This window comes from Andrographis paniculata, unplaced genomic scaffold, assembly GCF_009805555.1.
Source record: "Andrographis paniculata isolate CXL003 unplaced genomic scaffold, ASM980555v1 Contig60END, whole genome shotgun sequence".
In the NCBI taxonomy this organism is placed as follows: domain Eukaryota; kingdom Viridiplantae; phylum Streptophyta; class Magnoliopsida; order Lamiales; family Acanthaceae; genus Andrographis; species Andrographis paniculata.
Window position 1 is genome coordinate 787,055 of NW_026137596.1, and position 22,896 is coordinate 809,950.

Sequence of the window (22,896 nt, forward strand, 5' to 3'; positions counted from 1 at the left end):
GAAGGAAAACAAAAGCATCTCTCCTTATTACCACAAAACACAGAAACAACACAACACAACACATCCTACAATTGAACAACAAATCAAGATCGATCGATCCATTCATTGTAAGAACAAACATCGATCGACAGATCCAACGGCCACCATTCAATCAATTTATAGCTGTGTAGCTGCTACTATAATCATCCTCACCAACACCACCACCAGCAGGAGGGGAAGAGCCCGACAGCGTCGTCAGGATCACGAATGTGCCATAAAGGATCGTAATAATGGCCGTGCAGTTCACCAAGATCGCCTCCGGCCCGTACTTCGCCAGCCCGTTATTCTGAAGAAACGTCAGCTTCTCGAGGTAACCCAGCGAGGCTGTCCCAACTGCCAAAATGTATATAAACGTTCCGGCCAGGGAGTGCCACGGCAGCGACTCGCCTCTGATCGCACTCGACCCTCCCGGATAGAAGAAGATCACGAATCCATAAATCCACTGCCGATAATCGTACAACATCAATAATCGCTAATGTATCAATGCATAAATTAAAATTTAACAAGATAAGAGCCAGAGCATTGATTGATTGACTGATCGATTCATTTTTTACCTGAAGCCCGTAGAGGGAAATGACGGCGATACCTAGCCAAGAATGTAAGCTGTACAGATTGGCGAAGCCGAGCTCGTTGTGGTTCTTGAATGCGGCGCATATTCCAAATATGCCGAGGATTAGAGCAATGGCATGCAAAACTAAGTGTATGAGTTTCTTCTCCGGCTTCCTCAACGGCAGCGATTTGTAGCTCATTATAGCTGCAATTTACCAACAAGAACATACGTCTATCCAATCTTGAAAGTTTGTGAAAATCAAGATAAACAAGAAGGCACACAGGAAGATGATAATTTGATAACCAATTTGATCAAAATAATCTACTTCTCGAGTAGCCAAATAAATTATTTTCATTAATATTTTCGATGTTAATTTCACAGAGAATACATGCAGCACACAACAATACTTCTCCAGATTTGGACTTGGGCTTCACAACGCAATCATATATATATATACATATTTTGTAATCTACTTTCTACTATTACCATAACTTTTCAAATTTCCAAAAATCTTTCAAAATATATACACATGTGAATAAAAACCATTACATTGTAAGTAAAAAGGATACAAAAAAATCCCCAAAAAATATACCTTGGCCACCAATGATGATTAGCCCTATCAGCATCAGCACAGGGTGAAGCTGCAGAAGCCATTAAAACAAACGTAAATTAACCAAAAAGATTCATTACATTTACAACAAATTTCAGCATAATCATCTCTCCATTGACATGTAATTGAAGAACAATTAGTGACTGAACAGTGAATCCCCTAAAAGAAACCCTAAATACTAAAAACCATACCGAAATTTGCAAACCTAACCTCAATCAATTTGATTACTGACACTCGAATAAATTATCATAAAAGCACAAAGCATATTAATTAGAAATTAAAATCAAGAGATAGAGAGAGAGAGAGAGAGATACATTGAAAATGAGATCCTTATTCTCAGCATCCCAAGCCAGACCGCCTCGGAAGGAGATGTTCCAAACCAGCACCAAAACCGCAGCCACAACGGCCAGAAAATGGGCGACGAAAGAAATTGGTAAAGCGTTCACCCCACTGATCGCCATGCCTTTTTTTGTGTTCTTTTCTTTCCGATTATTATTACTGAAATGAATTTCAGCAGAAACGAAATTATTGGAATGAAATAGGAAAACGATTCACAATTCTTCTTCTAAAAATTTGTTGTGATCTATATCTCGAATTTGGAGGGCTCAGCTCAGTCAATTGATTTCATGGATAGGTTTCCTATCTCTCCCAGACCATCCTCCATTCCTCTCGTTGATTCTACTTACCGATATAATTTTGTTTATTAATTGTTGATGGTTTCTGAGCCGTCGGATGGAGGCAGCGACTCTCCGAGCTACGAGGAGTGTACACGTGTCAGTCATCTGTAGGGGCGTCGTGTTCCAGCCACGCTTGGATTCCGTGTCCTTTGTTTGGTGGCTGCCAGGGTATTAGGGTGTTTCGTTAGTTTGGATTAAATTTGGATAGAGGAAATTTATTTAATTCGAAAGGATTTATTATTTATTTATTTATTTATTATTATTTTTTATCTAATACGGTACTCTACGAATATTAGTATTAAATAATTATATATACACACACTTTTTTTACCTCAAAATTAAAAATCAATAATTTATTGTAAAATATTATTTTTATATTAAAATTGAATTTTTAATATTTAATATAAAAAATACATTCGTTATAAAACATAAAACAAATATATTATTTATATTTAAATCACATTTGATGGAGTAACATTTATGAAAAATATATCTTCAAAAAATTTAATAACACAGGTGTGTTTTTCTGCTAATTTATTCAAATTTTATTATTCTCTATATTTTACGGAGAAGTAAAATAAAAATACATACGAAACATTTTATCAAATATTATTTTTATATCAAATTTAAATTAATTTTTTCTAAACTCACCTTAAACCTATATAAACACAAGCTACTACATTCGTTCATACTTATTTCATGCTAAATTGAAAGTGCATTTATAAGTTAGATTTTATATTCATGACTATTATTAATTTTAACATAGTAAATATTACTCATATAATATATTTTATAAAATAAATATATTTGTGTATGGTAATGTGCCCTATTTAAGCACCCAAGCCTTTCACATAATATGAATTAAGGCCTCTTGTGCAGTTCTGCTTCACAGATAGTGCCAAAATCATTAATTCAATTTTGTTCGGTTTGATTTAAAATATTTTTATTTAATTCAAATTTTAATTATTATTAATATATTTTTTAAAATTTCGTTTCAATTTGAATTATTTACCGATATCGCAAATATTTTAAATTAATTTAAAATTTAGTAAATGTCCAAATCGTGCCCACCCAAACCGACAGAGAGAGACCCAAAGAGAACAAGGTAAGGTAATCCATGACGTCAGTATTAAATGGGCCGAATGTATTAAATCAAGAAACCTAATATTTATGGGCTGGACCGGACCGAACTCATTATCTTTTTGTATTTTTTTTTATTATGTATTGTAATTTTATTATTTATAATAAAAATATTTTCAATTTTTTATATAAAATATTACAGTTAACCATTATTTTATTTAAATAAAAAATTGACCGAAAAAAATTATAAAAATGGAAACAAACACAACCAGTATATACAGCCAAAGTGCATTCCACGTTAAGGCATATAAGTCAACAAGTTTGAAAGATGGCATTTATTCACTTTTTTTTTAGGGTGTGTTCGGTTGTAGGATTTTATCAAAATTCTACTATTCATCTAAAATTTTCCCCCCAAAAACATCAAATCAAACATCTATTTTTCATTTTTTATATTATACTAAAAATCAATTTTACATTCAAAACATCACATCAACACCTATTTATATGACATCATACAACTATTCAAATTCAAAATTTTTACTATTCAAATCCCAATCCAAAATCCAAACCCCGAACAAGCAAACCCTTAATGTTTTATTGGCCTGCAGAAAGGGGCTGAACAAAACAATGATTTAATAATATATATTTATATTGATTATAAAAAGTAATTTGTAATGTTATGTTTATTTATTATTTAATTTTGATTTTACTATTCAATTACTCAAATTTAATTTTTTAACATTCAAAACTCAAAACTAAAAATTCAAACCTTCTAACAAACATACTCATAACTTCAAACATAAAATGATTGAACTAGTAATACATACACATAAACAATGTCAGTGTTCTATTAAATGAAAATAGACTATATATTGAATATCATTTCTCATTTAACAAAATTTTGGAACTAACATTTTAGCTATATCTCATATCTCAAATAATTTTCATCCATAAATGATGATATTAATTTGTTTTGTTTGATGAAAACCATATGCATGCTTTCTATGTTATCTATGTAACAATCATATATTTCACCATTACATTACTACCCTATTTCTTATGAGACAAAGTATGTTGATTTTAATGTCATAATAGAAATGTACAACAACACACAAAATATATATAGACTACGCATGAATTATAAACTGACACTATATATATATTATTTTATTAGAGTATATTATTTTTTTTTTTTGTACTCTTTTACTATAAAAAATAAAAAGTAACTAACGTTTCCATATTAAAATCCGTGCCAAAAAATTTCAGTATATTTGGAGGTGATAGGAGAAGCATAATACAAATAAAATATATGAATTAACATTATATAATAATTATTCACATACTACATACATACTATAATTGATTTCAACATATTAAATATACTAACACAACACACATATAAAATAGAATAAACAAAACCTACTAGTCAACCCCTTGTAGATCAAGTAGTTGTTTGAGGGCGAGGTCTTGAGTTCGATCCCGAAATATTAATTACCCATAATTAATTTAGCTATACCGAATTATATAGTTAATCCATGAATTTAACCTATATTATTATAGAAAAAAAAAAAAAACTAACAATGCACATGCGTTCACATGTAAACCATAATTTCCAGATCACTATATTCACTCTTGCTGCCATGCAACCGAACAATACGGGACGCACACACACACATCTATATATAATGTATATATAAATACTGAAATCGATCGCCAATCAATGCAGTCGAACCCCACTACATTTAGTGGGTTATCCAATTAATTATTATTGGCAGCACAGTATATATTTATATAGACAGTGTATAGACACACAGCTTAGATGCCGCTGCTTCTAAATATTAATTAATTCAAGATTATTTAATTTAATCATATAACGTTATATAGGAGAGGTGTAAGTAAAGATGCACACACAGGACACGATGAATTAGGATAAACTTTGGTTAAAATTTTTGGATGTAGCATGATTTAATATTCAATATTATAGTATAATATTATTTGGTCAGGAAATTAATCACAGTGAGTGACAAGTTACCAAACATATATAATTGACGGCGGCAACAATCATCAATTTCAATATAATTATTGTATATAATTAACTGAGAATCCTTCTACTTTGATTTCAGCTGCACAATCTTCTTACTGGATCACTACTACTTATCTGCACCGTCTATTATATTCCTAACATTCTCTAACTAGATTAAGAACATATAGCAATGCTTAAAAATTGATATATTGCATACTAAAATATTTTTTATATATATAGGTAACAGCATTTATTACCAATAGTCATTAGACCAATAAAATTTCTAATTTAAACGGATAAGATTTTAAAACATTGAAATACATAGTAGCTAGAAAACAATTAAATATTCAAAGCAATCCACTGCCTCCACACACACACATATTGGTGTCAGTATGCTATGTGTATCATCAAGTCTCTAAATACACACATTTGATACCTAAATGCAAATCTCTGATAGGTGTCTTCCATAGCTAATTTGATTCAAAATCACTCATTTCATATCAATAGCTAAAAATTGAAATCTATTACAAAGTAACTACCTGTCATTTAACTGCAGCCTACCTAAATTTTTCTATTTCACAATTTTTTGAAATGTTAGGAGAAGTTGAAAGCAATACTCACTTACTTCACACACAGCGCATTGAATACCCAAAGGACATATAGGTGGGGTGTTAAATTTCTAGCACGCCATAGACAGAAAGCATTCAATTTCAATTCAAGAATGGATCCACAAAAGAGAAAAGAGAGAGCAGTAACAAGCAGCAATATTACTCACGCCACTGAAAGCAAGGAAGGATGGTATAAATCATAAAAGGTGGTACCCACCGACAGCATAATAATGTAAAAGCTCCTCCACCTTGATTGGATCCCCCCAACACACACCAAGGATTTTTATTTATTTATTTATTTTAAAAAGATTTTTCAATCTTTCAATTGTCATATATTAATCCCAAATTACCATCTTAAGTCTTAACACGGTACAGGCGCCATAATTCAAGCAATAAAAGGATTTTATTACCTAATTCTCACTCTAGGAATAATACGTACTAAGTTGACCAAGAAAACTATTGCCAGCATTAATTAGTTTACTAGTTACCTAAAAAACTTGATGAAAATACGCTATTCCTAAAATCTGTTACATGCATCTTATTTCCCATATGGGCTGTGATTAACTTTATTGTGAAGATATAAAGTTAAGGCATATGACAGCTATATATTTTTATAAAGGGAAAAATATTAATCAATAAATGCAATAAAATGGTGGAGAAATGGGTGAAGGAATTTTTTTGATAATATGATACCTGTTGTCTGTCTGGCTCCTTCAATCAGGGCAGCCTCAACTTGATGAAACAGCGGTCTGTTCGGATTTGCAGACAGCTAAGGCAAATACAAAGACTGGAGATTTCCTGGCTGTTACAGATAGAAGAAGAACGAAGGGGTCAAGACATATTTCGTGAATAATAATAAAAACCAGAGAAAAAATGTTCAAGAGAAGTGAGAAAAAAATCAAAGCTGTCTTCAAGATGGACTTTTCAGCATCACAGGTATGTTATTGTCTCTACAATGGGGGAATATGTGTGAGTGTGCTGCTTTTATGGGTATGACAGAAAAGTCTATTCTGATTTATTGAAGATTTGCAATCTGAGAACACTCTGCAAAGAACATTTTGCGTCAGTTTAAATTTGAAAACAGTTACAGGGGACAGAATGGAGGTCAAAATTAAAGATGATGACTTGTAAAATCAAGGTTTTGGAAGGATTTCTTACTGGTTATTATTAAACTTGATGTCTTTGAACAATTCCAGGTGCCACAGTTGAAGGCAAAGAGCCTTATGATTTCTCTGGTTCCGGTAGATGTAGGAAAGCCAACGGTCAGGTTAGCAAAAGCGCCAATCATAGAAGGAGCTTGCATATGGGAAAGCCCTGTATACGAGACTGTAAAATTAGTCATGGAGACGAAAACGGGACGTATCAGAGAGAAATTTTACTATGTGATCGTGTCAACTGTAAGTGACACCCTCTCTACCTGCAACCAAGATGAGACATATAAATAACACAGTTTGATACTTACAGGGTTCATCAAAATCAGGATTTCTGGGAGAAGTCTCCATTGATTTTGCAGATCTAGCTCATGCTGCCAAACCGGTGAATTTAACCCTGCCACTTCAGACTTCAAAATCAGGAGCAATATTACATGTTAGTTCTTTCCACCCATCTTATCATTTCTTTTCTTCCCACATCAATAATGTCGACAAAATACACACATCTAGAAACCAGAAGCATGTATATGGCAATGTATATGTCGACATGACTGATCCTGCAGCAAACTAGAGCTTGTAAGTGCTAACATTAATATTCAATTACCAGGTCACAGTGCAGAAGATGCAAGGAGGTGTTGATTCAAGGTGAGCTTCATTGTCAGCAATAAGCATATATTACTCATAAGTATAGCAATATACAAAAAAAGTTTTAATAAAGTGAAGTTTATCTTGAAACAGATATGATGAAGATAGTGAAGTCCCTGGGGATGAGTCATATGATCAAAATGTGGATGCAGATAGCTATGGAAAGAGTGATCCATTATCTCTTGAAGTAAGGTCTCCCTCCCACTATCAAATTTCCTGATTATAATTATACTACTATGAGGACGAAAGGGGAAAGTAGCAACTTAATGTTATTTCTACTCAACCTGTTGTTTTGTAGAGTGATGAATCGAGTCAAGTATCTTCACGAGATGAACAAAATGGAAGCTTGGAGAAAGATAAGGTGAAAATGCTGGAAAGAAATATAGAGCTTACCGAATTAGAAGTGCAGTCACTGCGAAAGCAAATTCTCAAAGAGACCAAGAAAGGGCAGCAATTAACTGAACAAATTGCATGTATAAAAGAGGAGCGGGATGCACTTCAAGCAGAATGTGAACAGCTCAAGTCTTTGTGCCGCCAGAATGATGAAACAGTTTCAAGTCATGCACTGCACGAAACAGAAAATTCGAGAAGCTCACTTGAAAAATTAAAGCAAGACCTCCAACGGGAGAAGCAATTGAATAAGAAACTGAAATTCCAACTACAGAAGAGCGAAGATTCAAATTCTGAATATGTTCTTGCAATGAGAGATCTTACCAAGAAACTGGAACAGAAAAATGCAGATATAGCTCAGCGTTCCAGAAAGAGTAATGATTTACACAGCGGGACAGAGGCCCTTGCGAAATCATCCATGACTAAAGCACCACAAGACCTGTCAAGTAGTAACAGAAATGCTGATGAAATAGAAGCACTGAAGCAGAAAATCGAAGACCTCAATTCTGAGATAGAAGTCTACAAAAAGGAAAAGACAAAGATGCAATTGGAAGTAGAGAGGTATTTGCAAGATATGGAGAGCTTAGACACAGAAAATGAGAACATCTATTCCAAATTAGAGCAAGCTGAAAAAGAACATTTGGAAGTAAAGAGCAAATATGAAGAGTTATTGGCTGAAGCAAAGCAGTCAAAACTCCAGATAGCAAGCTTGGAAGCAGAAAACAAAAGACAGGCACGTCAACATTCTGAATCCTTGAATATGATAGATGAGCTAGAATCTCAAGTCGAGAGCCTGCTGAAAGAACTGGAGAAGCAAGGCCAAGATTTTGAAGAAGACCTACAAGTAGTGACAGAGGAGAAAGTTGAGCAGGAGAAGAGGGCCATACAAGCAGAGGAAGCCTTAAGAAAGACAAGACGTGACAATGCAAATACAGTTGAGAGGCTCCAAGAGGAAATCAAACATATTTCTGCAGAGATGTCAACAGAAATTGAGGAAAACAAGAAAATAGCACAGAAAGCAATGGCAGAAGCAGATGGTTTGCGACAAAAAAATGAACTTCTAGAAGAACAACTTCAGATAACTGAAGAGGAGCTTCAACTAGTTAGAGAGCAAGATGAGAGGTTACTTCAAGAACATTCAGAAAAAAATGAATGGATTGCTGCAAGTAATGGCAAATCAAACAAAGATATATCTGAGCAAATGCAAAATAGTAATGAAAAGGACAAGGAAGATCTGGAGAAGCAGCTGGCCTCAGTGAGGAAGGAAGCAGAAAAACTAAAGAGCGAAAATAATTCCATGAAGTCACAAATAGACCAGAAGAAGACAAAAGAAGAAAACTTGTACTTAGAAGTGAAGAAGCTTAGACTCAAAAATAGTGAAGTTAAAAATCAACTGCATGCAGTTGAAATGGAGAAAGAAGACCTGAAGAAAGAGATGTCCAAAGCACAGCGTAGCTTAATCAAGGCACAGGTAAATACAACTCTGAAATATAGCAAAAATTTCCTTAGCTACAAAACTGGATTTAAACAAGACAGTAATGGGTAACTTGAATCCTACGTACCTGACTCTTTGGAACAGATTAAACAATGCCTTTTTACCTATGAAGCTAAAATAACTATTATTCACTTTGCTTACTAGTAACTTAATTTGACAGGAAGAGGAAAAAGCTGCAAGACAAAATTACACCACTTTGCTGATGAAGGAAAAGAACGGCGTCACCGACAACTCAAAACAGGTACTATGCTAACGATAACAATATGAAATATATTAACAACGAGCATATCTTCAAGTGAGTAATCTTCAACATTACATGCTAGAATTTCAATTCCTTGAATAAAAACTATACCATAACATGTTAGCTGCTGCAGCTTTCTTCCTAAATGGCAACAAAGAAAGGACTAAAACTTTATCTTGATTGTCATGTACAATCTACGTATAATTTTAAACATAAATCACTTCAACTCTCCGTTTTTTTTAATTATATTTTTATCTGATTGTACTCATTAGAATATTTAAATTGGTTACAGGATTCTGGGCCAATGAAGGACAAAAATTTTGTGGAACTCGAAGGATTGAAAGAAAGAAACAAAAGCATGGAACAGGAGTTGAAGGAAATGCGTGATAGATATTCTGAAATAAGTCTCAGATTTGCAGAGGTAGAAGGTGAACGGCAGCAACTTGTCATGACCATCCGTAACCTGAAAAGTGGAAAGAAAAACTAGAGACAAAGTGATGGTTAAAGACTACTATTGTAGAGCATTTAGACACAGGATTTGGATACACATGAATATTCTTGCATAAAGCATATTACATGTGCCTCCAATTTGTTCATTACTAATTCATCCTTGAAAGTCTCAAATAAATAATATAGATTTCTTCAGTGCCAAGACATTTCGTCGAATAAACTGACATCTTAATTTAGACAAGTGAGTCATCACTTGTTCAATGAAATATGTGTGTACTCACATTATAAACGTATTAAACATAAGAAATGGGGAAATCACTATTTTATCAACAATGAAAAACACATTCTAGTGTAAGTCAATTTTATACAAGGAAAGCTCATCTGGTCTGAACATAAGCGTTAATGAAGATGCGAATATGCTCAATAATTCTTCCTACCGAAACTCCACAAATGCAATACACAAATACCTGAATGATTTTCTTTTCTAACCTGGACCTTCTCAACATGAGTTAGGAGACAAAGGTTCAGAGTTGAGGTTGCTAGCTAGGATGCACAATAATGAGGCAAGTTGTTTCACCTAAAAGGTATATGTTGATGCCTGAGGTGCACTGGAACCAGCATGTCTGTCAGAACTCGTTGCGTGTTATTGTGCAATATTTAAAATCCAACAAACCTTTACAATTCTGTAAGTTGACAATGCATACTTGGTGTTACAATCTTCTTTGCGGTGTATCCCTCCAGACCAGCTTACTTTGCCCTCCACTTCCATTTGTTGAAAAAGATAATGCCTACCATTAATTCAATACAAACCATTTTAATAAGAAAACACTTCAAAAAATTTCAATACTATTATCATACATCTACCTGTCTTGCTCTTTTATCAACAGGGGTCCACGATTGAGGACAGGACGAAGAAGCTTTCATATTCTTCCATGATGTCTCTTGTTGTGAAGATCTTTTTGGTCTCTTTCGCTCAACTGTCTTCTGTGGGGTGCTACCCCTTTCGTACTTGTAAAATTCAAGAATAGAAGGACTTTTCCTTTTAGTACTCTTTGAAGTGTTCCCAGAGGAAACATGACAAGGGGAAGATAATTCATATGAAGATCGACTTCGCAACCTACTCTTTTCCTTAATTCTGTTAAGAAATTCAATTGTCCATGGTGATCCTTGTTGCACTTGAGTAGAGTGAAGAGCATTTGAGAGTGGCGTGCCACCAAAACTCTGTATTCCCTTTTCTCGGGAAGACAGTTTATGGAAATTCTGCGGAGCTTTTCCCATCATACTGTACTCCATAAACCCTTTTTGGTTTCCCATGGATATATCATTTTTGTTGATGATATCAAAATGAGGTTTTATATCTTCTCTCATGATCCGTTGTTTCTCATTCTTTGGAAGCCAGGCATCGGGGGCAGAGTCAACCTCAGAACTTGGAAACATGGGAAGACTAGCTGTAGTCAGTGGCAGTTTATATATTTTAGAATTTCTTGCTGAACATTCTTTCCCAATGTCAAGTGAAAAGCTGTTAGATTTAGCAGGAAAGAGATCCTGAAATGGCAGAGTATCATCTACATTGATGACTTCACCTGTAAAATTCTCCCGGGGAATGCAAGTCACATTGTCATTTTGTCTCTTAAAGTTGCTCGTTTGTGACATAGTTGTTTTCCATTTTGGACTGCAATCTAAGTCAAAGTGAGGCATCCATGCATCCTTTTTCTCATCTGATATACAAAGATCTTTCGTCGATAGGAAATCAGAATGGCTTAACTTATCAATAGTCATCATGTTTATATCAATGTCATGATTGGCCAACTTTTTGTCTGACAGTGACGTGAACTCTGATCTGTTGGATATATCAGGACTTCCTAATAGCAAAGAATTTCACAAGACAGAAATTTTCTATCATTAAATTGGTTATGCAGAAGCAATTTCTCTCTATAAAAGAAGTCATTTGGAGGCTCACCAGAAGTATAAACAACTTGTGGATGATTAGGTTTCCGCCCCTCAGATGCAGTGTTCAATTGAACAATTTTCAAATCCGGAATTGATAGTGAAGATGAGCAATCTGTCACTCCAGATTTAGAATCCTCTCGCTCCCCATATCTGCTTGTTGCACTCATCAAAGCAATGCTTTCATCGGGAACTTTATATATTTGAAGAGCTTGAATTCTGTCTTCGATTGACAATTCCAGAAATGTTCCAAGTAGCATATCTAATGACAATATTGAATGAGCTGTAAGGGGATTAATGGAAGGGAATGAAGTGAGAAAAGACTCAGCAAGGCTTTCTGTGTCTGACATCCTGGGATAGAGGCCCCTAGTCAACTTTGCAGCTACATTGATGCAAGACAATATGATTTCTTCAGTCATCTCAGATGAATATGAACAAAAGATCTGCAAATTAATTCCCAAGCTAGCTGCTGCTGCATAGAGTTCATCAGAGGATTCCATAATGCTACATAAGAAACTGCACTCTCCCTCAAATATCTGTAACGAAGGCGATAATAAGTGAACCATCAACATATATAAAAAACAGTAAAAAGGAAACAAAGGAACAACAATGTCACCCTTTCTACCAGAACTGTGAGAATTTATGAAATATTTTCTAACTAATATATATGATAATAAAAATGGGAGACAACAAGAAACTAATACTTTGCTTGAGTGCTTACAGTGGAACTAAGTTGGCATCTCTATTTTACCCATATTCAAAATATAAGCAAGAATATCATGGATTCTATTTTATTTAGACTTCCAGCAGAAGATATATGTTGGCCGGTTTTTGATCCTTGAAATGTATACAAATAATGAAGTATAAGCATCTCAAAGCAAAAACAACAAAACTAAATAAACTAAATAATTGTTTAACTAAAACTTTTTAGCAAAACAAAAAACAAATAATAACAGTAATAAAAAATACCAGGATGCAGCAACTGAAAGCAAAACTCAATGATGTCAAAATACTTGTGGCAATGCTTTCAAGACATAGAGGCAAACATGAAAAGGCCTCATCTGGAGCTGAAACTTTCTTTCCAATATTTCTGGATTCATACCAAGTAAGGCAGACTGCAGGACTTAATATTATATCAACAGGTAGACCAATATCACGTTCTACAACTTGTGCTCCTTCTTGTTCCATTTCAAGAATCTTTTTGTATGTGCTTCTTCTGGAAATGATCATTTCTTCAATGAAATTTCGAGTATTCACAATTATAACAGTGTTGCCAGAAAAAGCCTTGGACATGAAATTTTGCTTTGATTCAAGGCCCACTGGCACAGACTGAATTGGCATCATGTTGCAATGCTTAAAATCATATTCAGCGTCCACATGTTTGCCATGTGTCTCTTTCAAAGGGATATCACATATTAGCTCCTCCAATGTATTTTTGTTTTCTTTTTGGGCTAATGCAGATTTAAAATCCCATTTCTGGCACAAAATTAATAGAGATTAATTAGACAAAAAGAGTAATATGAATAAGTAAGCTGTACTCTATTATCCTTAATTCAAGACCATTCAATTAAGATGCAATAACTATGATACCACCCTTGAATCAACTTTACCCCCAACTTGTGTATATATTGCCCCAAAACATTACTGCCAGGCTTTCACAAGGGAATCTTTTGATATCTTATGTCAATACCAGTGTATCCCAAAATTAAATATTGTTTCTTAGAAGGCAAACAAAACCAGCCAATAGCTAAGAATAATAGTAAGATAAAAGCATGAAATAGAAATTTATAAACTTGCCATTTCAAATTCAATACTCTTATGCATGTCAACCCCATAAGTGAGAGTTTCGGCAATGCATGATCCCTTTAGTTCCACCTTGAGGAAATAAAGAGCGGGCAGGCTGTTTGACTTCGTGCAGATAGAGGATATTCTTGATGATATATTTGAGCCACCATATTCCAATATGAAACTGAATTTGTTGAAAGGGAATGAGGCCGACACAAATCTAGGAACTCAAAGGTAAATAAACAAAATGACCCGTCAGAAATTTTTTGATTGGTTGATAAATCAAATAAATCATTAGTAACTTAGGAAATACTGAGAAGAAGATTTTTTTAAGTACAATACTAAACCAGAAAAAAATACATAGATATATGCATATATATACATAATCTTCATGGAGTTGATACTTACTCATAAGATGCTAAGCAGCAAATGGAATTAAGAATAATATCTGTTATAGCATCTGCGATCCCTAAGCATGGATGTGGACATGAAGAGGTGCAAGAGTGCTGTGGTTCATTAAATGATATTTGCAAGGATATTAGCAGACTCTTCAACGACAGCAAGAAAATTTGGTCACAAACAATTAAAACTTTTGTTTTACTGTCATTTAATTCTGTCTTCAGAATTTCTTCCATGACAGATAAAGATGGATGGAGTCGTCCTGGCTCTTTCTCAGCTTTCAGATTTTCATCCCTAATCAGGTTATAAAAAGAATGCAATCTTGTTCTCAGGCACTGGAGGCTTGCAATTAGACCATCCACATATAGGAAAGTTGCTTGAATTCCATAGTAGCAAAGGTAGAAAGCCATCTGCTTAATTGTAAACAGCATGGCCAACACCAGAATATTATCATCATTTCGAGCCAAGTGAGTATTTAATGTAATTTTATTCTGAAGACATTGCATGAACTTTTCATTGGAAATGTTAAGTAGCTTCAAGTCATTGGAAGCTTGATATTGAGTTCGTATTTGTATAAACTCTTTGTCGTTCCCCAACATAGCCAAGAAATTTTTCCACAAACAATCTATCAGTCTCAGAATAACATCAGACAACCATATCTGATGTACCCTGACAGTCAACTTCTGCTGATCACCCCTGGAGGCAACAGGAGCAGCAGAATCATTAATAGACACAGGCACCTGACACACAGTATCAGAATTAACTGTCTTATCAACATGTTTACTTTCTGTTCCAGCAAGGTAATTACGCGGGTTCATGAAAAACTCGAGATCACTGGACATGGATTCACCAAGCATAGAAACATTCTCAACACCAGGTTTCACTAATAAATCTGCATTCATAATTTTTTCATCTCCATGATTTGGCAAGCCACTTGAATCCATTTTAGAAGCAGATTTGCATACTGAGACATCACTAGTAGAGAAGTTTGACTTCTCATTATAGTTTTCAGCATTTGGCTCAGCAGAGTGGCCTTCTGATAGAATAAAATCAAAGATTGTCTGTTCAATGTTGCTCAATTTGGTAGCAGGATCAATGGTGAAAGTATCTATCTCCCACAGTATTTTCTGACAAGAAGAATATTTTTCTGATTCACAATCATCTTCCAGAAAACACCAATCAAGGTACAAAGTATCAGATGCAGATGAAGATTTCCAATCCAACCGGGGAAATAATTCCTTGACCAATTTTTGTAATGAATAGTTGTTTTCATCATCTGAAAATATAGGTATGGGCAATGTTTTGAAAGAGTCATCCATAAGGGTAAGCTCATTACATACAATGAGTTCACTGAAACTTCTGAAGTTCATGGCTTCTCCAAATAGGGATTCACATGTTTCAACTTCCATCACCTTTGCTGCATCTGAAAATGTCTCATGGAAAATATATAGGTTTGCATCAATAAACAAGAATGCATCAAATGCAACAGGGTTCATCAACCAAATCAAATCATCATCTGATCCTTCAAGATGGTGTGTCAAGTACTCATGACACTGTGGTAGTTCTATAATGCTGATAAGATCCAGCTGTGATGCAAATCTGGAGTTGTCAAGGCACTGTATGACCAAAGGATGATGAAACAGATGCTTTATGAAGTCAAATTTGTTAGAACCCAATAGCTCCTTATTGTTTCTAAATATCTCGTCTGTTTGTTCTATCTCCTGATTTGGAACAGTACCAAAAATCAGAATCTCATCCAGTGTATATATTATTTTGAGAGTCTCCAGACTTTCAACATCCGCTTCAAAAATAGGAAATTTGATGTCATGAGAGTTAACTTCTTGCCGAAAAGAAGCACCTTCCAATAACAAATCAGACTTTTCCTCCATTGAGTATTCTGTATTCATCTTATCAACTGAATAAAGTACTCGTTCAATCTCAGCATGATTTTGTAATGTAACTTTAGAATTGAGTTGATCCTGCAAATTCAGTTAATGGAAATTGAATTCTTATGACTGCATATGGAACCAATTATCAATATGTAAAGGTAGTAAGGCATATTATGAGAACTTGACAGTCCTCAAGACTTTAATTCTTCATTAATGCAGATAATAGCAGAATATACAGCACTACCTGTATGTTACATATGGCTCTACAGTAATGCAGAACTAAAGCCAAGCAATATCATTGTATAGAACATTGAAGAGTTAGATTATATATCTTTCAGTTGATCTATGCAAGTAATGCATGAGCCATGAGATATCATCTACACCTCTCTCTTTAGTAATCAAACATGTCTTTGTTCCAGTGATCAATCTTAAATACCAAAAAGAGGCAATCAAACATTAGTTTCCGCTGGTTATAATGAAAAAATTAGGAGATCAAAGACTACGCTGAACAATACTGAAAATGGAAGTCCTAGAAATTCCAACATAATATTCAAGGACTTTACCAATGTACTTTCAAATTCTGGAAGTGGAGATAAAACGCACAACTGACCAAATTGAGAGTGGAAGGTACTTTTCTGCTGAGCAAAGAGAATAATTAATTGTCAGATTGATCATGCATAGGGAACTGGAAATCAATATGTTGAAAAGGAAACTAACAGGTGCAAGCATGGATATATCAGCCATCTCTGCAGTTTCAAATTGCATAAATCTAAGTCCATCTCCACCCTTATCATTGGAATCCTTTCCATCTTTCTCCTGAAATGTAATGAAACAGAACCTGAGATGTCAAACTTGCATTAAATAGTGCTGAAGGAATCTAGTAAGACAACTTAATTTGATACCCAAATATTCACAAAACCTTTTCACTTAATTCTGCAATGAAAAATACTCTCCCCATGGGTTTAGTTTCATAATTTATGAATAAAGTGCAGCTTGAAACCTCAAACTCCACAAGCATCTTCTCTTTTCAAGAATATATTATCTGTAAGGTAAAACTTGTACAGGATAACACATTCCATTCACGTCTGAAAATTTTTCTATATATTATATAGACATACTCGTTAGAGGATACTACAGAACAGTATGAAGCCAAAAATGTGTGAAGGTTGTAAATGAAGTTATATATTAGTATAGTCCTAGAGTACAAAAACATACGAAAACAAATCACAAACTAACAATAAAGTATTCGTGGTGAAACTTTCAGTGATCACTCCCTACTCCCGAGAGAAGTAATTTCGCCGAGCTACTTCTATATTTTGATTTAACGCAGTGAACATCAAATAACAACAAAGTTCCATGCATATAAACTTAAACAGAAGTACCAGCTGCATAGTTCGATACAAAATAATGATAATAAATAATCGCAGTAAGAATGTTCTCAAGCGAAACTGTTCATTACCTCCGAAAGGACAATCGCCTGCTTTTTCCGACTACTGTCAACCATCAGTTCCTCGACACCGCTACAATCAATGAGAGAAGGAAGGACATCGGATAAAAATATCGAAAGAGCATCGTCGATCGGTAACTTATCAACCTCACTGGAAATTCCAAACCAGGGAATATCATCGAATGTCGGCCAAAAATCTGAATAAGACGAAGGATAATCTCGGGGAGAAAGGTCTGGGAGAGGAAGAAGGTCGAAGCCTACAGCTTCGGACGGACCATCCCCGGCGGCAGTGGCGGAGTAATCAGTTGGAACAAAGCGAGTGCGCATTGTGTGAGCACTTTCGTTGCAAAAAGCGTCTCCGCTGTTAACATTTGAGAATATCTAACGGGCCGATTTTGCATTTATTCGTCTTGGCGGTTCCGGAGCGCGCCGTTGTAGATGTCCTCCAGTTAATTTTCCTGCGGTTCTGTACAGTGCGAATTTGTAAAACAAAATCCCGCTTTCATAAACGCCTCTTTGTTTTGCATTAACAAATTATTCTTAACGAATATATTTTGCTATAAATGAGATTCAATAATGCTCTGGCAAAAAGATCATAATAGAATAAACAAGCATAGTCCACAAGCACATGTAAAGTAGAACCATAAAAACAACACAGCTTTGTAATAAGTTATACAACTTTTAAATGGTACAAAACAGAAAAGCAGCAGACAAATCAGAGGAAGATTATTCTGATAATTCAACAAACAACTGCATGAAGCAGCAGACAAATACTTTATTTTCAAACTGATAACTCTGTTTTAGAGACCAAAATACCGTCGGTATCGGCATAAAGCCAATCCCCGTCGCAAATTCGGGTACCAGCAATGTTTATCGGGACATGCTTTTCTCCGATCCCTTTCTTGCTGGCTTTAACCGGATGCGCAGCTAGAGCTCTCACTCCAATGTCGCATCCATTGATTTCGTCGACATCCCTTATGCATCCATTGACTATAATGCCAGCCCATCCGTTGTTCTGAGCTTGCACGACTGGGTTGCCGCCTAATATCGCGCATCTCATACTTCCACCACCATCGACAACAAGAACTCTTCCATTGCCCCTTTCCTCAAGAAATTCGCGCACCAGAACATTGTCTTCAAACACTTTCAATGTGACAACTGGTCCGGAGAAGACTTGCCGCCTTCCGTATATCTGGAAAGTTGGATGGAGTGCCCGGAGCTCACCGCTCAGAATAAGTTGGGGATTTGCATCGCAAACTTCGGCAGTGGTTACTAAGGCCATCCCCGGATAGTAACCTTCACAAAAAGATGCATCATTAGTAGTTATTTATAACCTTTACAGTTTAATGACAACCAAACCCTTCCGGGAGAGTAATTCGTTCAATAAAAATATTTATTTCCTCATTCCACTTCCCATTTAACATACAAAGAAATACTTACAAGTTGTAGTGAAAGGAAAATTTTGTGCTACTTTGTATGGATTTGTGTCGACCCTAAACCCATGAAACATGTGGTGGGCAAGTTGTGTGCAACTAAACATGCTTATCTCTACATTGGGACATTCTGGCGTCTCAACTATCAGTTCTTACAAGTCTGTTTGATTAGTTTTTAACATATTTGCTTTGATATAAGTATAACATCAGAAATCAAGATTGCAGTGTAGAGCTGCATTTAATGCCGGCTCGCAGTCAAAAAACCAATTGCTGATCTTTTAATCCGAAAGAAAACCGATGCTATGCTTTAAGACTAGACAAAACAGGTGACACAACATCTTAGACTGAATCTGAGAAAACACTATTAAAATTAAAGGATTCAAAGCAATGAATCTGAAAAAACACTAATCAGAACAGTGGATTCATAGAGGAATGCCAGCAGGAATGAAATCCTAGAGCTTTTTTACTTCGATGTAGCTCAAAACCTTGTAACTTTGATAGCAAACAGTCACACTGTCCATGCCACTTCAAGGATTAGAAATCTGCCTAGGCTATGGATTCACCCGAGAAAATTTCTAGAGCGCAAGATTTAGAGTTATCCCAGCAATTCTCATCATCCTGAGGAATATCCAACTGACAATAATTGATACTAAAATGGCATCCACTGTATATAATAGCATTATCACAGCATTTCATTCATAGTGAATGAGACCTATCAAAGTGCACGCAGCTCCATGGTAAAGCAGTAACACTCTCTACCATCTGCAATCACTGAATAACTGTTGGGGTTAACTGTTTTTCCATCTTCACTGGCTGTGCTTTCGGATTAAAATTATATTATGAATCTAATCTACTTATGTTTGATCTTCACACAGTAAATCTCCAAATAATCAAAACAATACGCTTGTCAAACCAGTTTTCTTAATCAAAAACTAAACAGAAATTCACAAAACCTCCTAAAAAACAAAAGAAAGAAAGAAAGAAAAAGAAAAAGCACCGAGCAGTTGAATTTCAAGTAAGCATAACCGTAACGAAGAGATCGGAGTTGCTTACGATCACAAGCACGACGAAATACTGCGTAGCTCCTCCGCCGAAGCACTTACACAGAAGAACAGCAAATTAACCGCTGACTGGTGGTAGACTTCAGCGGTTGAAGACTCGACGGCGATCAAGAAGATCACTGATCCGATTGGAAGGCCCTGATAGCCATTACCATTTAAAGTCATCAATTTTTTATTTTTTATTTTTTATTTTTACTTTTTATTTTTATTTTTTCTCCACATAACTTTTGAAAATGATATAAAAGACCCCAGTTGCTCTTTCCTTGGCAGGTTCTCATCTTCTTTCTTATAAAGCGTGCGTACAGTACAAATAAAGTTCACGTGTCCTACTATGTAATGTCATTTTGTTTATTTAATGTGAGAGGCAAATAAAGCAAAATAGTTTCAGGGTGTATTCATATAAAGATGTTTTGAAATTTTTTTCGTAGTTATTCAACGATAATATATATACATATATTTTAGTATCATATTAAATATTTTATATTTTATATTTTTTTTAAATTCTCGAGACTCTTAGGTGGCGTTTGATACAGAAAATAAAATTGTAGAGAAAAGAGAAATAAGAATAGATAATGGAATTAGAGAGAAATGAAATTGAGCAGAGAAATAAGAAATTCTCTTACTTGGTAAAATTGAGAATTCAATTGAGAAATGTATATAAAAAAATGCACTATATGAATGGATCAAATAATAATAAATGATTAATATTTTTGGTGACTTTTATTAAAAAATATATATATAAATTATATACAATATTTTATATTTTAGTATAATTTTTTAAAAAATAGTAAAATTTAAATACTTTAATATATATATGAATAAGATAGTACAAAAAAGATTTTAAAAATTAAAAAAAATATATACCACTATATATTTTCTCTCCATTTTTTTGCATATAGAAGAAAAATAAAAATAGAGAAATATAAATAATTTATTTATCAAGTTCTATTTCTCTGAATCAAACAAACAAGAAAAATGAGACCATTTTCATTTCTCTGATCTCATTTTTTTTTTGTACCAAACACATTTATTTAAATGTAATCCTATTTATGGTATTTGTTAGAAATTTTGAAGAAAAATGGTATTTATATATTTTCTCTGAGATAATATGTGTATTTACTTGTAAGGTTTTAGTTTTGGGTTTTGATTTTCAATAGTAAAATTTTGAATTGAAATAGTTATTTGATGTGATATAAATGTGTTGATATGATGTTTTGAATGTAAAATTAGATTTTAGTGTAATAAAATAAATAAAAATTTGATGTTTTTAGGAAAAAAAAAATTGAAATAGTAAAATCTGGTGTAAAATCTAACAAATAAACACATTCAATTATTTTCATTAGAATTTTAAATTTTTAGGATGTATGCTCATATACCAACAAATCACTTACCATATTATTTATAATGTTATGGTAGAAACTATTATATTAAAATTTATTTTTTAAATAAAAATTTTATTTTTTCATACTCAAAGTATCTAAATATCCAAATATTTGTTTTTGCACAAAATATTATATTAGTATACAGTATAAATAAAATTAAAATGACAAAAATAGCTTTATTAATGTTATAAAATAAAAAGTATAATATATTTTAAATTGTAAATATATTTTTAATATTAAATAGATAATATAGTTGCTAAAATAAATATATACATTTTATTATAGAATAAATTAAAATAAAAAAATAAATAATTTTTTAATCTGCCGGAGGAAATATTTCATATACAATATTTTTATTGTTTCTAAAAAACCATTGTTTACATATTTAATTTACTTATTTTTTTTTTAAAAAAAAAATTTAAATTTGATATTTTATAATGGAAATAATATTTTTACAAAAATTTGCTATGCGATGTTTCCAAATGCTAATGTTATATTTTTTTTATCCGTTAAAATTATATAGATTTGTTTAATACAAAATATTAAGAAATAATATTTTAATGTTAAAATAGATATAAAAAATAAAATTACAATATTATAAAATATTTATTAACTGATTAATAAAAAGTAGTGTAAATAAAAAATAATAATAATAAAAAAATAAAACAAATTAGATCTTTTGGTTATCTCTTAATGTAATTTGTGTTTATCACATGAGAATTCGCGATTACTATTAAATGAGTGCATTTTAGGTTAACTCTCGACTAAATTTAATAGTCTACGGACTAAAAGTGACCATATGTGATAGAAAAAAACTCTAAGACATAAAAAATTTGAACCTATAACTTCTCACGAATCATTCTCATACCATCGATCATCTCTTTCGAAATATATAAAGACATATGATTGTTGGTGACCAAAATTTTGATTCGACCATTTAGACCAATATTACTATAATATTGCAACTATATTTTTGTAAAATAAAAATTAAGAATATTGCAAAGTAAAATAAATTTAAACAAAAATAAATCAGACATAATAGAGTCTAAATAGTAATCTACCGTATCCTAACAAAATATCCATTTAATATAAAAATATTAAAATACTAATAAAAATATTTTTATTCTCTTTGGTCCCAGTATAAATTTTTTTATCAATTTTGGTTCTAATATAACAAAAACTTATCATTCTTTATTTCAATATAAAAATTTTATGTTCAAATATAACTAAAACTCATATTTTTATCCCAATATAATCAAATTTTATCATTTTTTATTTTCACACAAAATATTTTTGGATGTAAATGTTTATTTCAACAGATGCCACAACATATTTTAATTTCAATTCAAAAAAATTGTATACGACACGATTCAAAACCAATTTAAAATCAAATTTGATGAAAAGAATAAACACGACCGACTTTTGATTTGAATTTCGAATCAATCCGCAAAACATTTTTGATTACACGTGGCACAAACCAAAACACGTGTAACGAGCACATAGCTGCGTAACCGCCATGTCTATGTGACCTGCCTGTTTCATTTCTCCCGTATTTCCCGCTGCTTTTGTTCTTATCCTCTGCGCCTGAATATAT

The 22,896-nt window shown here is 33.3% G+C and overlaps 4 protein-coding genes and 1 long non-coding RNA gene across 5 annotated transcripts; 1 reads left to right on the plus strand and 4 right to left on the minus strand.

Annotated features, from left to right (window-relative positions):
• Positions 1-1,867, minus strand: LOC127259370 (transmembrane ascorbate ferrireductase 1). The gene is made up of 4 exons (XM_051286673.1): positions 1,514-1,867; positions 1,182-1,230; positions 594-793; positions 1-481 (listed from the first exon to the last, which is right to left on the minus strand). Exons 1-4 carry the CDS (start codon positions 1,658-1,660, stop codon positions 152-154), a joined length of 726 nt encoding a protein of 241 aa, XP_051142630.1. The 5' UTR covers positions 1,661-1,867; the 3' UTR covers positions 1-151.
• Positions 1,868-1,891: 24 nt separating this feature from the next.
• LOC127259372 (uncharacterized) lies at positions 1,892-7,168 on the minus strand. Its single transcript, XR_007840492.1, has 4 exons — positions 7,050-7,168; positions 6,746-6,901; positions 6,281-6,631; positions 1,892-2,036 (listed from the first exon to the last, which is right to left on the minus strand). It is a non-coding gene; the product is annotated as an uncharacterized LOC127259372 (long non-coding RNA).
• LOC127259369 (uncharacterized) lies at positions 6,377-10,161 on the plus strand. The gene is made up of 8 exons (XM_051286672.1): positions 6,377-6,523; positions 6,784-6,984; positions 7,052-7,174; positions 7,346-7,383; positions 7,477-7,570; positions 7,682-9,244; positions 9,429-9,509; positions 9,802-10,161. The coding sequence occupies exons 1-8, from the start codon at positions 6,461-6,463 to the stop codon at positions 9,994-9,996; spliced, it is 2,358 nt and encodes a 785-aa protein (XP_051142629.1). The 5' UTR covers positions 6,377-6,460; the 3' UTR covers positions 9,997-10,161.
• Positions 10,162-10,179: 18 nt separating this feature from the next.
• LOC127259368 (protein SHORTAGE IN CHIASMATA 1) lies at positions 10,180-17,878 on the minus strand. The gene is made up of 10 exons (XM_051286670.1): positions 17,439-17,878; positions 16,697-16,795; positions 16,543-16,617; positions 14,100-16,069; positions 13,704-13,911; positions 12,876-13,382; positions 11,920-12,442; positions 10,824-11,821; positions 10,633-10,747; positions 10,180-10,567 (listed from the first exon to the last, which is right to left on the minus strand). The coding sequence occupies exons 1-9, from the start codon at positions 17,751-17,753 to the stop codon at positions 10,670-10,672; spliced, it is 4,773 nt and encodes a 1,590-aa protein (XP_051142627.1). The 5' UTR covers positions 17,754-17,878; the 3' UTR covers positions 10,180-10,567; positions 10,633-10,669.
• A 171-nt stretch (positions 17,879-18,049) lies between these two features.
• Positions 18,050-20,087, minus strand: LOC127259371 (putative 4-hydroxy-4-methyl-2-oxoglutarate aldolase 2). The gene is made up of 2 exons (XM_051286674.1): positions 19,913-20,087; positions 18,050-18,722 (listed from the first exon to the last, which is right to left on the minus strand). The coding sequence occupies exon 2, from the start codon at positions 18,706-18,708 to the stop codon at positions 18,208-18,210; it is 501 nt and encodes a 166-aa protein (XP_051142631.1). The 5' UTR covers positions 18,709-18,722; positions 19,913-20,087; the 3' UTR covers positions 18,050-18,207.
• Between the last annotated feature and the right edge of the window lie 2,809 nt (positions 20,088-22,896).

Coding starts and splice junctions, on each gene's coding strand:
- LOC127259370 (XM_051286673.1), bottom strand. CDS start 1,660: ATGGCGATCAGTGGGGTGAACGCTTTACCAATTTCTTTCGTCGCCCAT. Junction 1,231..1,513: donor ATAAGGATCTCATTTTCAAT/GTATCTCTCTCT, acceptor TGGCTTCTGCAG/CTTCACCCTGTGCTGATGCT. Junction 482..593: donor TTTCCCTCTACGGGCTTCAG/GTAAAAAATGAA, acceptor GATTATCGGCAG/TGGATTTATGGATTCGTGAT.
- LOC127259369 (XM_051286672.1), top strand. CDS start 6,461: ATGTTCAAGAGAAGTGAGAAAAAAATCAAAGCTGTCTTCAAGATGGAC. Junction 6,524..6,783: donor TGGACTTTTCAGCATCACAG/GTATGTTATTGT, acceptor GAACAATTCCAG/GTGCCACAGTTGAAGGCAAA. Junction 6,985..7,051: donor ACTATGTGATCGTGTCAACT/GTAAGTGACACC, acceptor TGATACTTACAG/GGTTCATCAAAATCAGGATT.
- LOC127259371 (XM_051286674.1), bottom strand. CDS start 18,708: ATGGCCTTAGTAACCACTGCCGAAGTTTGCGATGCAAATCCCCAACTT.
- LOC127259368 (XM_051286670.1), bottom strand. CDS start 17,753: ATGCGCACTCGCTTTGTTCCAACTGATTACTCCGCCACTGCCGCCGGG. Junction 16,070..16,542: donor CAGAATTTGAAAGTACATTG/GTAAAGTCCTTG, acceptor CTGAATTTGCAG/GATCAACTCAATTCTAAAGT. Junction 12,443..12,875: donor CTTTCAGTTGCTGCATCCTG/GTATTTTTTATT, acceptor CCTTCGTTACAG/ATATTTGAGGGAGAGTGCAG.